The sequence below is a fragment of the Littorina saxatilis genome, linkage group LG8 (assembly GCF_037325665.1).
Source record: "Littorina saxatilis isolate snail1 linkage group LG8, US_GU_Lsax_2.0, whole genome shotgun sequence".
Classification (NCBI taxonomy): domain Eukaryota; kingdom Metazoa; phylum Mollusca; class Gastropoda; order Littorinimorpha; family Littorinidae; genus Littorina; species Littorina saxatilis.
The window spans coordinates 36,509,405-36,524,130 of record NC_090252.1 but is presented as its reverse complement, the minus strand read 5'-3'; the positions used below and the strand labels follow the sequence as shown (position 1 = coordinate 36,524,130).

Here is a 14,726-nt window from a genome sequence, read left to right as displayed (position 1 = left end):
TTTCGTACTTTCGTACAGTATTCTTTGTTAGCTCATTTGTGATCTTTTGCTCAAAGTTCTTCAACAGGGAGATCCAGCCCCATTGCATTTGACAATTTTCAATCTTTATTCGTCTGTTTATTTTTTGTTCGACTAATAACTTCATTGTTCTTCATTGCAAAACGTTGGGTGATCTTTTACTGTCTGCAGTGATGACCATATCACCAAAAAAATTACATGGTAATTTGCATCAAGATTGCAGTATATTTCAGCCGGCCAATGATTGACAGTGCACTGCATCAGATCTGCTCTCATTGCTTTACTTATCATTGCAAGGCTCAGAACAATTCATGGGAGCAGTGAGCTGTTTTAAGCTATGACATAACTGAACCCAAGTGACCTGGATACCATTTTATTTTAAAGGACCAGACCACGCTGTTTTAAAGGTTATTAGAACCACTAACCGATGACTGAAGGTTAGAGAAATGCACCTAAAGATTCCAAAAATGTAAAGAAATTCACCGATTCGTAGCTTTATCATTGTGATTTAATTAAAAACGTTCCGCCAAATTCGTCTGCTAAACGAGACTTCGAAAAGGCCGCCAGTAGACGAGAACCGGTAGTGACGTCATTTCGTGTACACTGAGCTTAGGCTCAAGTGGGCGTTTGCCTACATCGAGCATCAACAACACGCCGAAGGAATGCGCACGGCTGCTGATAGCTATGAAGTATAGAAAAAAGGTTCAGGCATCAGTTGTCACCTTTTTCCGATGGGCTTACAACTTCTGCAGCAAGACTGATTAACTGGAAACGGCCAACACGATGTGCTGTGTTTCGCGACACTTTCTTCCAATGTGAACGCAGTTAAGCCGGTGTCACGGCGTGAGTTTACACTGTCCTGAGTTTACGCAGTGGCCCCAATGCGCGTGCGTCGAAATATACGTCACTTCCTGACCAAATTCACGACGCCCACAGCGTCGTGAGTTTATGATGATGTGAATTTACCAAAGCATTTTTGAGGTTGCCACGGTGACCGTCTTTGTTTCGCCGATCGCGTTCGCCACTGTATCAAAGAATTCAGTGGGAAATCGATGGGTTTGTGTTTGTCAGTGGTCTGCGAGTGTTGGAAGAAAAGGTGTAGATTTTTTTCTCAACAAATTTAGATTAGATTTGAATTTTAATCGATGGTTTTGTGTTTGTTACCTTGGACTATTTATAATTATATGCTCCGATTGTTTTAGTCACCTTTTTCATGTTTGTGTTTAAAAAAACCCACACATAAAGCTGGATATGTTCGGAATCAGAAATGCTTCCTCTAGTTGCCAAAATCAAAATGCGCCCCAGTGTGGTGGGTGTTTTTGGGTGGGGTTCTGTTCTGTTTTCTTCTGTTCTGTATTTTTGTTTGTATTTTGTCAGTTTCTGCCTCGGTGCGTGTGATTTCGGAGAAAATGTTTCAAAGAAAGCATCTGATCAGCGAACTGTTCCATCGTGCGGGTTATGATCACTAAAAACGTGATTGACACCTTCCTTACTCAGAGTGAAAACAACCGGCTTCGAGTTCGGCAAATTCACGATGGCGGAAGTGACGCATATTTCGACGCACGCGCACTCATTGGGGCCACTGCGTAAACTCAGGACAGTGTAAACTCACGCCGTGACACCGGCAAGACTGAAAACCTGGCACACACAAAACAGCTGTTGCCTGACGCAGTTCCAGTTCCGACAATTGTTGACCACTCACAGGAGGTCAGAAACCGGATACCAATGTCATCAGAACGATCTGCTTTCACTAAACGCAGACGAAAGGAAGTGAGTACATGTATACTGAATGTGTTCTGTAAGGGATAGGGGTTCAGTGTCACTGGGCGTTTTTGTCAGACTGACAGTATTTGTAGTGGAATGGCATCTGTTCCTAATTTTAAGCACATGTGTTAAGATTACAGATTAAAACATATATCTGTTACTACATGTCCGTCCCCATGCACCCACCTTAAAGTTCCCTCTCTCTCTCCCTCTTTTACACTCACCTGGGTAATCGATGAGTCTCAGGTTTAATCAGTGTCCGTCCATATACACATAGACATTCACACAAACACACACACGTTGTTATAGTTGTTATCTTTTAATTCAGTGTTGTATTAAATGGATAAAGAAATCGTTAATACAGCAAGCTTGCATGAATAATTTGCTGTTGTCCTTTTTTTCAGATCAGGTTCTGTAATACAGTAATTATAATTAATACAAGTACAAATTCATGTTTGCAGTCATACTCATAGTGTGTGAGTGTGTGTGTGTGTGTGTGTGTGTGTGTGTGTGTGTGTGTGTGTGTGTGTGTGTGTGTGTGTGTGTGTGTGTGTGTGTGTGTGTGTGTGTGTGTGTGAAAAGCACTTTGATACTTAAAACATCTGTGTTATTTGATTTTATTTCAAAACTGCAGTCAGAATATTAAGCAGACCTATTCCAACAATACATTTTGATCAGCAGTAAATGTAATGTCAAATTATGAACAACAATCATGTGAGCAGATATATCTAACAGAAACAAATAGTCTAGCAAAATAATACAACCAAGTACATGTTCGGACATCATCATCCACATCAAAACATTGATTGTAGGAAGAGCACAACTCTGTGTTATTACCACTGCTTCAGTCAAACTGCCAGTTCAACTTTATCTCTGTGGGTGTTTTTTTCTCTCAGAGTAACATGGGAAAAAAACCTTTAAAAAACTTGCATGCTACAGAGCTGGATTGTTTCTAGTGATCATGCAGCATGATTTATCCGCATAGAAAACTACTGAAACACCTAAACAGAAATAACAATGTCTACAGAAAAAATCCACTGTTTGATTGCTGTCTGTAGTACTCCTCTTGCTAACAGTGGCATTAAAATAATTAAAACTAAGCTATGCTCTCTTGGGGGGGGGGGGGGGGAAGTGCTCTAAGTACTTTTTGTGTCTACATAGGCAAAACAAAACTATGCAATGTTTCAGATTTCCTGACCCACCCTATGTTTTTCCTCCTTATCCTGGACTATTTTGGACTCTTACAAAAACTTGTGTACTTCAAAAATGACAAATCTTAATTTTGCAGGCTTACAAGGAAATTGACTCTTCTCTTACAACCAGAATACACCATGATTTCAAGCAAAGAAAAAACTACATGCACCTGAGAAAAAAACACTTTAATTCAAGAAGTTAGACCTCCTAACCCCAGCTTTTCAATTCAATTCAATACGTTGTTGATGTTGATTATGGAGCTTAACGTCCTCCCAGGTAACTAGGGACCTATATTGGGACATGATTTTTTATACAATGTTAAAAGTGTAGGGTGTAATGGGGGGGAGGGGGACTGGAGGGTGATGGGGTGTAGTCGCTAATAAATTTAAAGGTGCGTTTATTATCTAATATACCAGACATTTTGTTTTGGCTGGTGTACAGAATAACATCACATAAAATCGCACTCGCAAAACATACAAAACACATAAAATGTACACATCAGTACACACATAACCCAAACCACACATATCCATACCAGCACCATCACACACATATCCACATACATACTCTAGTTTGTACATTATAAAAATAAATACATTATGATTAATATCATTACTAGTCAACTTAAATTAAGGCTCAAAATAGGTCTTAAGATGGATGTTATTTAGTGTAATGAAGAGATTATAAAAACCAAAAAAAGCTATGAGAAAGAAAAGTATGAAAGAATTATGCCCATTCTCCAGTGAAAGTTCTGCTGATTGTGGTAACTTTTTTTTCTGTCTAAAACAGGCATCAGGTTAACTGAACGAGCTGTTTGAGGGGGTGGTGATCCTAACACTGGCCTATGGCAACACTGGCCTATGGCAGCTACAACAAAGCTCTGCATACACAGCGAGACTACAATGCAACAGTGCCCAGACTTTGACTGCTACAGCTAGACCAGTTGACAAAGCTCAAGTTGTCACCAAGCAGGACGCCCCAACTGGCGACCAACTATATAGACTGAGGCTGCCTATCTCCAAATCTGACAAAGCAAGAATTGTTACGCAAGCTCCACATTTCTGTTTGCAGTTTAAGCCGACCTTAAGTATGCAATGGTTATGCACATCCCCCCCCACACACACACCCCGCAGTTGAGAGTTGTAATGTACCTTTTATTTATCTTACATACATTTGAAGCCTGTGTAGCTCTGTGACAGAAAGAGGTCTCTGATGGCAGTGACCAGACAGGCAGGAAGAACTTTCCTGTTCTTTCGGAAAGTCAGTGAGTGTGCAACTTGTCAGTATGTTCTGAACACATCAAAACATTTTCTTTAATTTAAGCTACATAATATCATGTGGATGCACTGATTGGGTGTAAATAATAACAGCAATTGGTACAGTCAATTCACTAAATGTGCAACAAAACCCTAATCATCAGACATTTTACAACAGCAAACTTCAACAGTCCTTTTACTTTCCTGAATGTCATTATTATTTATTAAAACATGCATCTAGAGCAACATACATATAAATCTTCTTTTATTAAAGTTCACCTGAAATTCAGGCTGCTTTCCCATGCAAAGTACAAATGCAAGTGTCCATAAACCAGGGTTTAATACATGTAGTATGTGAGTGAGTTCTGATGAAAAAGTGATTGTGTTGTAATATTGGTTATTACTGAGTGTTGATGTTACAATGATTACATTATAAAAACAACAACAACAGAACAATGTGAAGAGCAAACTTCTTCTGTGGGCATGCAAGTGAGTTAATCTTGTGTGTGTGTGAAACTATATTTGACTGAGTGTCACATTTAAATAAAGTTTTCTTGATAGCCTTTAAAAACAACAAATACATACATTTAAAAATCAAACAAATATAGGCACCTCAAAAAAAGTTGTATGTACACCTTCGTGGCTGGTGATGCATTCTTGCTCCCCTGCAAGTTTTCATTCTACAATGTACCTCAGGCTAGCTTCCTCTCTCTCTCAAATCTGCCCCTCCCACACAATACAACAGGTACAGTGGCCACTCTGACACCAGTCTCTGAAATAATCAAGAACAGTTAAAACTGCGATGAGCTGTTGTTCTTTTACTCGTGAATGCAATGCATGAACACTTAAACAATATCCCACTTATTCGCGAGTGCGTTGACAAGGCGAGAGTGAAAAAATAGCACAGACTCGAAAGCAGACGATAAGTTCAGCACAGAGAGCGGGCGTGTTTACCTTTGATCGCTGAGACAACTACTGCTGGAAGTGGCCTCCGCTCCTCATCTTTCATGCTTGATTCGAGGAGAGAAACTGGTAGTTCGAACATGTACGGTTCAATTTCGTCTGCAGTCACGCTTGTTGCCATGTTGGTAAACAGCATCTTCACACTGTGTGACGTCACGGATAATTTATTCATAAGCCAGTCTCGCGAAGATCACGCGGCACAATGGCGGGTCGTTTTGGAGAAGAAATCCGTCGCTTCGGTCACAAAATTCGTCGGATTACGGCCTTACAAGATTCCGAAGTAAACCAAACATTGTTGAAGACGGTAAGAAAGTGGTTTTCTAACTAACTGCAAACATCGGGAAGTGTTCGGTCGCGCAGGAACACGATTCGAAGCGTTTTTGACGCTAAAACAGCATGGTCTGGACCTTTAAGGAACATCGCTTTGATGGTTTTATGTTATGTGCAGATTGCTCATTGTCATAATACATTAGTTTGGTGGCTGCTTCATCCGAGTCACCTTGTGTTACATGTTACTGTGATTATGTGTGGATTGGTGCTTCCTCCTTTTTAGTCACTTTTCTTCCACTGATGATACTGTGATTGAAGTTGCATTGCTGCTCCCACCTTTGATTCCCGTTTCAGTCGTTCATTTTTCTGTATATGAGTGGATTGGGGTAATTCAAATGACATAGTATACATTAATCAACATTAGACAATCAATGCCTTCAATACAGCAATTGCAGGCAGGATCAGGACATTTCCCATGGATGAATGCGTTCATATCATTGATTAAATTTGCGCATATTGCGCAAGTGAAACTTTACAACGAAGGGGTTATTTTTTCAGTCATTTGAATTTAACAAATATTTTGATAGCTGTTGTGCATGAACTTTAGTTCGTCCACGACCATTCTACAAAGTTTCGAGTCTATAGGTAAAATGGTCGGACATTTACCTTTTCTCCAAAACTGAGGTGTTATCAAATTACACCTCCGAAATTGTCAATGGCGCGGAAGCTTTCCTGAATAGGCATGGCCTTGACTAACCCAGCTCTAACTGCTTTCTTCAGGTCACCAATGATCTAGGGGATGAGGCGTGTGTTTGTGCATACTCTAAAAATACGACTATGGCTGCACCATTGGAACCCCTTTCATGACCGTGCCTAAACATGGCAAAATACGGTATAAAGGAGTTAGTTTGATTTTACGTTGGAACGTTCTTTTATGCGGAGTTCCATTCTACGTTTTCAAAGTCGCACACACAACTAATCACCCCCCCCCCCCCCCCATGTTCTACAACATGTTTTGGCCCTGTTGATCTCTGATCAACCCTTTTTTCTTGTTGTAAGTGGACAGGCCTTAGTTTTATTTCGGTGGCATAATTCAATGCGCTTCGTCAAAATGTCTCGAACTTAAACCAAAAGCAGACGCAAGACTTATGGTCAGTTGGAGTTGTCTCCCGTACTCCTAACTTTAATGTGCTGCAGACAGGTGTACCCAAACAGCCCATATCACATAGGGTTTGGAATTCTCGAAAACACAAGATCCGCACTGCACAACTTCAGTGCACATGTACGCGAGAGTGCTCGGTCGCTTTTTGAAAATGTGTATCTTGAGAGAAAAATATAGAATAGTGCGCTGTCCGAAGGAATGGAGTCAAGTTCTTATCGGACAATGACAGCGCTCAGTTCAAAACAATAGGACATCTGACCGCCATGTGGCTATGTGAATCGGACATTTGAGCCTTTCAATCTGTCTATGTCGGACGTCTGACGACATCCCCGAGGCTTTTACATGAAATAAGACCATACGGGCACATACCAAAAATGAACTGCCTCAAGGCTCTCTATGCAGAGTGGTATCCTTTTAAAGAATAAATTCAGGTACAGCTTCTTTTAAAGAAAAAAAAATTCACCGAAACCACCAAAACATCTACCTCACTACAGAAAGCAGTCAAAGTGTTGATTTTTGGTCTGTGACCAAGTGGAAGGATGGTCTTATCCCATGTTAAAGGTGAGGACAACTTTTTAAATGAGGCGTAGTGGGCCTTTAAAACATTGACACAAATTTACAATAGCAACAAGTTGTAATGCTCAGTACAACCAATACTGAGCAGGGGTGGATCAGTTGCTTTGTAAGGGGGGGAGGGCACTTTGAATCGAAAGTGAATGTGATGGGCGCGAAGCGCCCGAATTTGCTAGGGGTGTCCGGGGGCATGCCCCCCCGGAAAATGTTTTGGCCCAAAGAAGCAAAATGGTGCCATCTGGTGCCATTTGAACTTAGAAATGGTCATAGAATCAGCTTTCCAATTTTTTTTCTTATTTTTTTTCGGGGGGGGGGCACGTGCCCCCTGTGCCCCCCCCCCCCCTCGTCCGCCCCTGCTGAGTGGACATTTACTGCCGCTGTAGCTGTAGTTTCCCCATCGATCACAGCTGGACTTGGATAGCACTGCTTTTCATCCACATTCACTGGCCAGGTCTTCTCATCTTCTGTCCCTACTGACAAATGAATGACAAAGGAACTGATCTTAAATCCAAACACAATGACAAGAACAAGTTTTAAGTATGAGTAGGGCCTAAGGAGTAAATTGTGTTTGTAACTGACACACACACACACACACACTAAGCCCACATAAATGCCAAGAGCGTAAGCATTCTTTTTCCCTTGTAGACAAGTTCTAATGCCTACTTCTATCTATATATATATACGACTAGAATGAATACCCGCTTCGCCGGGTAGCCGGCTTCGCCGGGAAGAAGTACTTAGAGCCGTACGCCGGCTTCGCCGGGTCCGAACAATGGACCCGCCAAGCTTAGGTCCCTCCCAGACTCGTGGAATGGGAACAGCACGAAAATGATTCAGTGGCCATAATGCCATTCCTGACCATATCGAGTCCCATCCTTGTCGACGAATGTAACCGTGTTAATCACCTTTGGAGGCGAACTCCACTCAAACAGGACTGAGCAAGTTATGGCTTTTAAAAGAAGGCCAGTACATAAAATTACGTTAAAATTAATATTAAAAGTCCTACGGTTTTGAGCCATTAAGGACTTGAGTGTTTGTCCGCTTTCAAAAAGAGGAAAGAAAGAAACAAAAAATAAGGAGAGGAGGGCAGGGGGTGGGGTTGAGTTGATAATGCTCTGTGGAATTTGTTAAAATGAAAAGTAGTTAAGATGTTTCTTGGTAAGAATTATAAGTCTGTATTCTATATCTTGAATAACGGGTTTGTAAAATGATTTTTTTTTTTTAAATCAAATCGAGTTAAAAAGTGGAACTTTTCAGGATCACCAATAAAACCAAATAGATGAGCAAGTAAGAGGAACACGAACAATAAATCTCAAAACTTTTTACAAATAAAAGGATTAAAATGTAAGCCACGAAGGCCGTGGTAATAAAAACAATATGTACAGTTTGGCGACTAGTGGGCCTTGGGTGAGGATATGTTGTCTAGAGGGTAGTCGCTGGAATCAGGAGGGATGGCGGGAGCCACTCGACCTCAAACTGAAACACGCTGATGTGATAATCTGGGCTTAGTTATACCCACAGCCCCATGTCCGAGTCCCTGACCAGTCGGCACAGCAGCAAGCTGTGTGACCAGCCTAGAGAACTGCTACTGCGCAAATAATCCTGGGGACTCAGACCATGGAGCTGCATATGGTCATATAAGGTTTTAAAGGTAATTCTATTTGTAGCGCATGGAGCGAAAATGTGTTGAAATGAATAGGGTTCTCCACAATGGCAGGACTTGTTAAAGATATGGAAGCGGCAGCCGCCGGCACGGAGGCGTCTGAAGATAGTGAGGAGGTTTGTTGGGAGATCGGGGTGTAGATCGTTCATATCAATGGGTTGATAGGACAGAGATGTTACGTACTGACTTCGAATGAGTTTACGGATTTTACTGTAGAACTCGGTTACTGAGTAGCCGATGTTAGTGTTAACTGGGCTAGATTCTGCCGCTTCTTTGGCAGCGACATCCGCCAGTTCATTTCCCCGGACCCCTACGTGAGAGGGGACCCAGAGAAATGATACGGATGTGCCGGATGAGATTAACTGGTGACATATAAAGAGGATTTCTCTTTGTAGCTCTGCCCGATTTGATGTGTTTCGATGCAGAGCTTGTAATGAAGAGCGCGAGTCAGAGCAGAAAACTACCGCACGCGGTGTGACTGGGAGGTCATTTATAAAAGTGCATGCCATGAGCAAGGCAAATAGCTCGGCTGAGAATATGGAGATGTCTTTATTAAGAGTATATTTCCTTGAGATTTTGAGATCTGGGATCACAAAGGCGCAGCCAACGCTGCCGTCTGCAAATTTGGATCCGTCAGTAAAGACTTTTAAATGCTCCGAGAATTTGTAGTTTAGGGTTTCTTTTGTAACAGTAGCCAGGTAGACGGGGTTATCTTTTTTGGTAGTATTATCTTCACTGGCGTATATGATAGTAGGGGTTTCCTCAAGCCAAGGCGGGTAGGAGGGCGGGGGGACCCTGGCCAGCTCACCAAATTTGAAGCAGATCCATCGAGAACTTTGGCCGTGCATCGCGCACAGACAGATACACAGACAGATACACAGACAGACACACAGACACTAGTCGTATATATATATAGACTAGTGTCTGTGTGTCTGTCTGTGTATCTGTCTGTGTATCTGTCTGTGCGCGATGCACGGCCAAAGTTCTCGATGGATCTGCTTCAAATTTGGTGGGCATATTCAGGTAGACCCGGGACACGACACAACCTGGTCGATATTTCAACACGTGCTCTCAGCGCGCAGCGCGGAACCGATTTTGGTTCCACCTCAGCTATTTTGGTTCCACCTCAGCTACCCGGGCCCCCATACCGACACACCATAGCCGCTACACCACATCACAACGCCAAAGTTCTCGGTGGATCTTTTTCAAATTTGGACACCGTATTCAGCTACACCCCGGACACAATATCATCGATGAGATATTTCAACACGTGCTCTCAGCGCGCAGCGCTGAACTCATTTTCGTTTTTGTGTTCATTTCACCATTATAAGTAACTCTTCCTTATCTTCTCCAGTGTTTGGCGTTTATCTCCCTTCCTTCGTGTGGCTTTCCCGTTCAGTTGTAAGTTACTACACTGCGCTGTCCACTGCGCTGAGCGTCTTCGGATATTCCCGGCGTTACTATTTTTAGAAGGTCAACGCAGTACAGTGTACAGAACGTAAATTGGACCCGTAAATTATCCTCACTGTAAAAGTGCAAAGGTCGAATCAATTTATAGCCACGCGAAAAATACACTGTCATCTATCTCTCTATAGATACGGCTTCTCTGTGTTTTTGTGTGTGTGTGTGTGAGTGTGTGTGTCTCTATGTAAGCAACACCTGTGCATTGTTCAGTTCTGTTTGTGATGTGGTCTGGCGGCTTTTGTGTAATTTTATGTACTGGCCTTCCTTTGAAAAGCCATAACTTGCTAAGTCCTGTTTGAGTGGAGTTCGCCTCCATTCGTCGACAAGGATGGGACTCGATATGGTCAGGAATGGCATTATGGCCACTGAATCATTTTCGTGCTGTTCCCATTCCACGAGTCTGGGAGGGACCTAAGCTTGGCGGGTCCATTGTTCGGACCCGGCGAAGCCGGCGTACGGCTCTAAGTACTTCTTCCCGGCGAAGCCGGCTACCTGGCGAAGCGGGTATTCATTCTAGTTTTAACATATATATGAAATATAGAAGACACATTCCCTGTCAGCGCTTGCTATCAAATTCAAAAAGCAAAGCAAAGGTGTGTAACATCAATCTGCAGGGCTAGAAAAATCTGCAGGTATTATACTATTAATGTCTGGCAGCTCTCCTGACTGGCCAGGGAAAATCAAACACACACACACACACACACACACACATACACACACACTTCAGTTCTCACACACAAACACACACCAACAGTCAGAATGTAACCAGAATTTGAGACTGAGAGCGAGGATAAAACACAATATGATCATGTAGCAAAAGTCTTACCTGAATTGCCATTAGCATGAAATATTTCCCATTTGAGTCTTGACAGCCTCCGGATCATGAAGGAATCAATCTGCTTCTTCCACTGTGCCGGATCGATGCCAACCTGTCCTGTAATATATAATATTGGCTGAAGTAACATTCCTCTGAGCACCAATTTTAAAACAGTTAGTTGACAGGACAAGTAGTACTAGGAGCTACATGCAGTATGATATTTACCTATGTGGAGGAACAACAAACACACTGTCCACAGAACCAGATGAATTTACACACTGCACCCTCCCCCATAAAACAACAACAACAAAAAACGACAACAAACGACCAAACCAACATTAACGCTTGATTCTTATGATACTGTGGGACAGTGGCATTGATATCTTTCTAGAATATAAAATGTTATAAGTCCTTTTACATTTAGTGAAGTTTTGACTGAATCAGTGAACTGAATGTGTTCACATAGACTGATATAGTGACAGACATACAATGTAGACAAGTTGATGTGTGCATATACATATGTATATTACATAACATGTTTATATGGTATGTATAGCATGTATGCATGTGTGTAGAGCACAAAGGAAAAAAATAATAGAACTTGACACACAGTTTCACTGAGAATGAGATATCCTGACAGTGAGTGAGTGAGTGACTGTTTACAGCAATACATTGTACTTTATTAAACTTAAAGGTACACACTGAAAGTCATGCGCTTCTAGTATTAGTAATGATTCTAATACTGGAGGAACTGCATGATCATCATACTGGTGAAATAAAGCTAAGAGCTTCGAGCAGTTCTGTGGTTTGGACTCTAATTAAGTCAGTAGGTGTTCATTATTTTATTATTATCCCTGAACATGTCATGAATTATACAAATAAAATGAAAACACTCTCTCAGTCTTGCTCACAGTCACACACACCTCCATATGAGTTATTCTGACCAGAACCTGAGAATCTGAGGGAGGGGAAGGAAAAAAAACACTGTATCATAACACTGACAGTTGTACATGTATAATAAAACCTCTTCGCCTTACTCTTACCTGATTTGCGGCAGTGGCATCAAATATTTTACTTCTGTCAGTGACAGCCTCAAGATCATGCAGCAATCGGTTGGCTTTTTCGGCTGAGAGGAGACCTTGAAGTTGAACATACTAGCTCTAGCTCTCTTCTGATTGATGCCAACCTGCAATAAAATAATTGGAAACCGAGAAGGTTACCTACTGATTTGAGTATTTCAAGTTAGACTCAATTTTTAAAAACAAAAAGAATTTATAAAATATTATGATCATGCACCTTGAAAAGATGTTGCAAAAACGTGGTAGACTAGTGGTAATCTTCTTCTTCAAATTAATGAGAAAATCCCTGTACAGGGCAACTATCTACGTGTTGGTTTAGTTCTTTCTTTCTTTATTTGGTGTTTAACGGCGTCGTTTTCAACCACGAAGGTTATATCGCGACGAGTTGGTTCAGTGAACGATACCTTGCGCCTGTGGACTGACACACACACAGTGACTCGAGTGAGTCGAAATGACACATGTTGCAACACATACTACCATAAACCCACTCTCAGTTATAAAACGAAACATGGAAACTTACCTCTGGTTAATATGCAAAGGTTCGCCCGTCCCAATTCTCTCGCATTAGCAAACATCATTGCCATTGGAGATTCTTTCCAAACAGATCGCCTTCGACCGCCATTACTGAACTAAAAACCGAAACGCAGTAGGTCTGAAAACCACGCTCAACGTCCAAAATAAGGAGGACAAAAAAGAGCCCAAAAAATTTTTTGGGGCAAAAACACTGTTTAAGCCCCACAAATATTTGTCCTTATTTTTTATGGAGCTCAATTTGTGCCCTTTATTTTACGCTCCACAAACACAGTTTGTGGCCCACAAAACCAAAAATTAATGTGCCCCACAAAAATAAGCCCAAACATTTGTGGGGCACATTTCGCGTTTGTGGCCCACAAAAATAAGCCCAAAACGTGTGGGATTACTGACATCGAATGCCAAGGATACATATGCCAAACGGGAAATCAGGAATTCTAAGAATTGTGACCCGTTCGCACAATATGATAGATAAGTTGATTTTTAACATCCTGTGATATGGATATGCTAATGGAAGTAAAGACATCCCTATTTAAGATGATGTAAGTTGCATGTGACTGGTACAAAAAAGAAGAAGACATTGTTACATTAGTTTACAGCTACTAACCAGCTTGTCGGCCATTTTGAGAAAATCACGGTTGATGTTAGTGAGTGAGAACAGGTATTTTTCATTAGCAATCCAGGTAATACATAATTCATAGCTTCAGAAATGGTGCGAAATAGTATAAAATAGCATATAAATTAGACCAGAAATATTTTTGGGGGGCCGTTACAACCGTTATGATTGGGTTTTGATGAAAGTCTTGGGGCACCAGATCCAAAATTAGTCCTTGACCTGTCCAACAATGTATTATGATATAAGCGGGGGTTCTGCAAATAATAATTTTGACAATGTGGATCGGATCGATCGTAGGTATTAATAAAATCAAGTTTAACCAATGTTTAGATGATTTTGAGTAAAATCAAATGCAGGCAGTATAAGGTAAATAAAGCATAGTTCTCTACAAAACAGCAAAACAAGTTTATTTCAACCATATTGACCCTCACCACCTTATTCTGTTCGCTGAGCAGCTGTCAGCTAACGACTTATCTATCATTTTGCGAGAAAGAGTCACAACAATTTCTTGTCAAAGTGAATTTCAACCATATTGACCCTCGCCGCCTTATTCTGTTCGCTGAGCAGCTGGCAGCCAGCGACTTATTGTCTATCAATTTGTGAGAACGGGTCATTATATTTCCCTGTCGAACAGCAATTTTGGAAGGCGAAGTAACCCTAAGGTTTTTAAGATAACCTGATCAGTTTCTCAATTCGCATTAATATATGTGACCCTCCACCACGAAATGAGTCGCATGTCACCTCGCGCGGTTCTGCGCTAGGCTTATTATAAGTCCGGGGAGTGTCTGGTAACAGTGTGAGGGTCACCTTAGTCACAGGCTTATAACTCAAGCAGTTTTCGCTCTTTTCTAAAACGGGTTTCTTCACTAGATAGAGCATAAACAACTCTTTAAGAAAATGTACACATCTGAAAATTATGCAAAGGTGACATGCGACTCATTCCGTGGTGGAGGGTCACATATTTCTTGGGGCATTCGATCGCTTTTAACCAAAAAACATAATTCACTGCCGAGTGGAGTTTACACAATCCCATACACAATTACAACATTTGACATATTTGCACCAACTTGCAAAATACTCCAATACCCCTATGGTAAAACATTGCATCAGAAGAGGTAAAAGTGATCGTTCTCTGAAAAATAAGCATGCTGAGTGATATGTTAGTGCTTTTTAAAAGTGTTTTCACCTGCCATGCCCGACAATAGATATACAGAAGTTTAAAACTATGATATTCTAGATAAGTCATGAGCGTTAGGACGTAACCGTGCAGCATGCATGCGTGTGTGTATGTGTGTGTCTCTCTCTCGGTCACCCAGACTTTTTGCCTTAAAACCAATTTGGCATTTATTATTATTC

The 14,726-nt window shown here is 41.4% G+C and overlaps 1 protein-coding gene and 1 long non-coding RNA gene across 2 annotated transcripts in view; one reads left to right on the top strand and one right to left on the bottom strand.

The window, feature by feature from the left end:
* Nucleotides 1–7,540: 7,540 nt before the first annotated feature.
* On the bottom strand, nucleotides 7,541–12,990 carry LOC138972293 (uncharacterized). Its single transcript, XR_011457539.1, has 4 exons — nucleotides 12,744–12,990; nucleotides 12,188–12,330; nucleotides 11,154–11,256; nucleotides 7,541–7,673 (listed from the first exon to the last, which is right to left on the bottom strand). It is a non-coding gene; the product is annotated as an uncharacterized lncRNA (long non-coding RNA).
* A 1,470-nt stretch (nucleotides 12,991–14,460) lies between these two features.
* The window catches only part of LOC138974625 (uncharacterized), a 1,913-nt gene continuing 1,647 nt past the window's right edge, over nucleotides 14,461–14,726 (top strand). Inside the window, exon 1 of the mRNA XM_070347348.1 lies at nucleotides 14,461–14,485. Coding sequence (XP_070203449.1) covers nucleotides 14,461–14,485 — 25 coding nt within the window. The remainder of the gene's footprint in view (nucleotides 14,486–14,726) is intronic.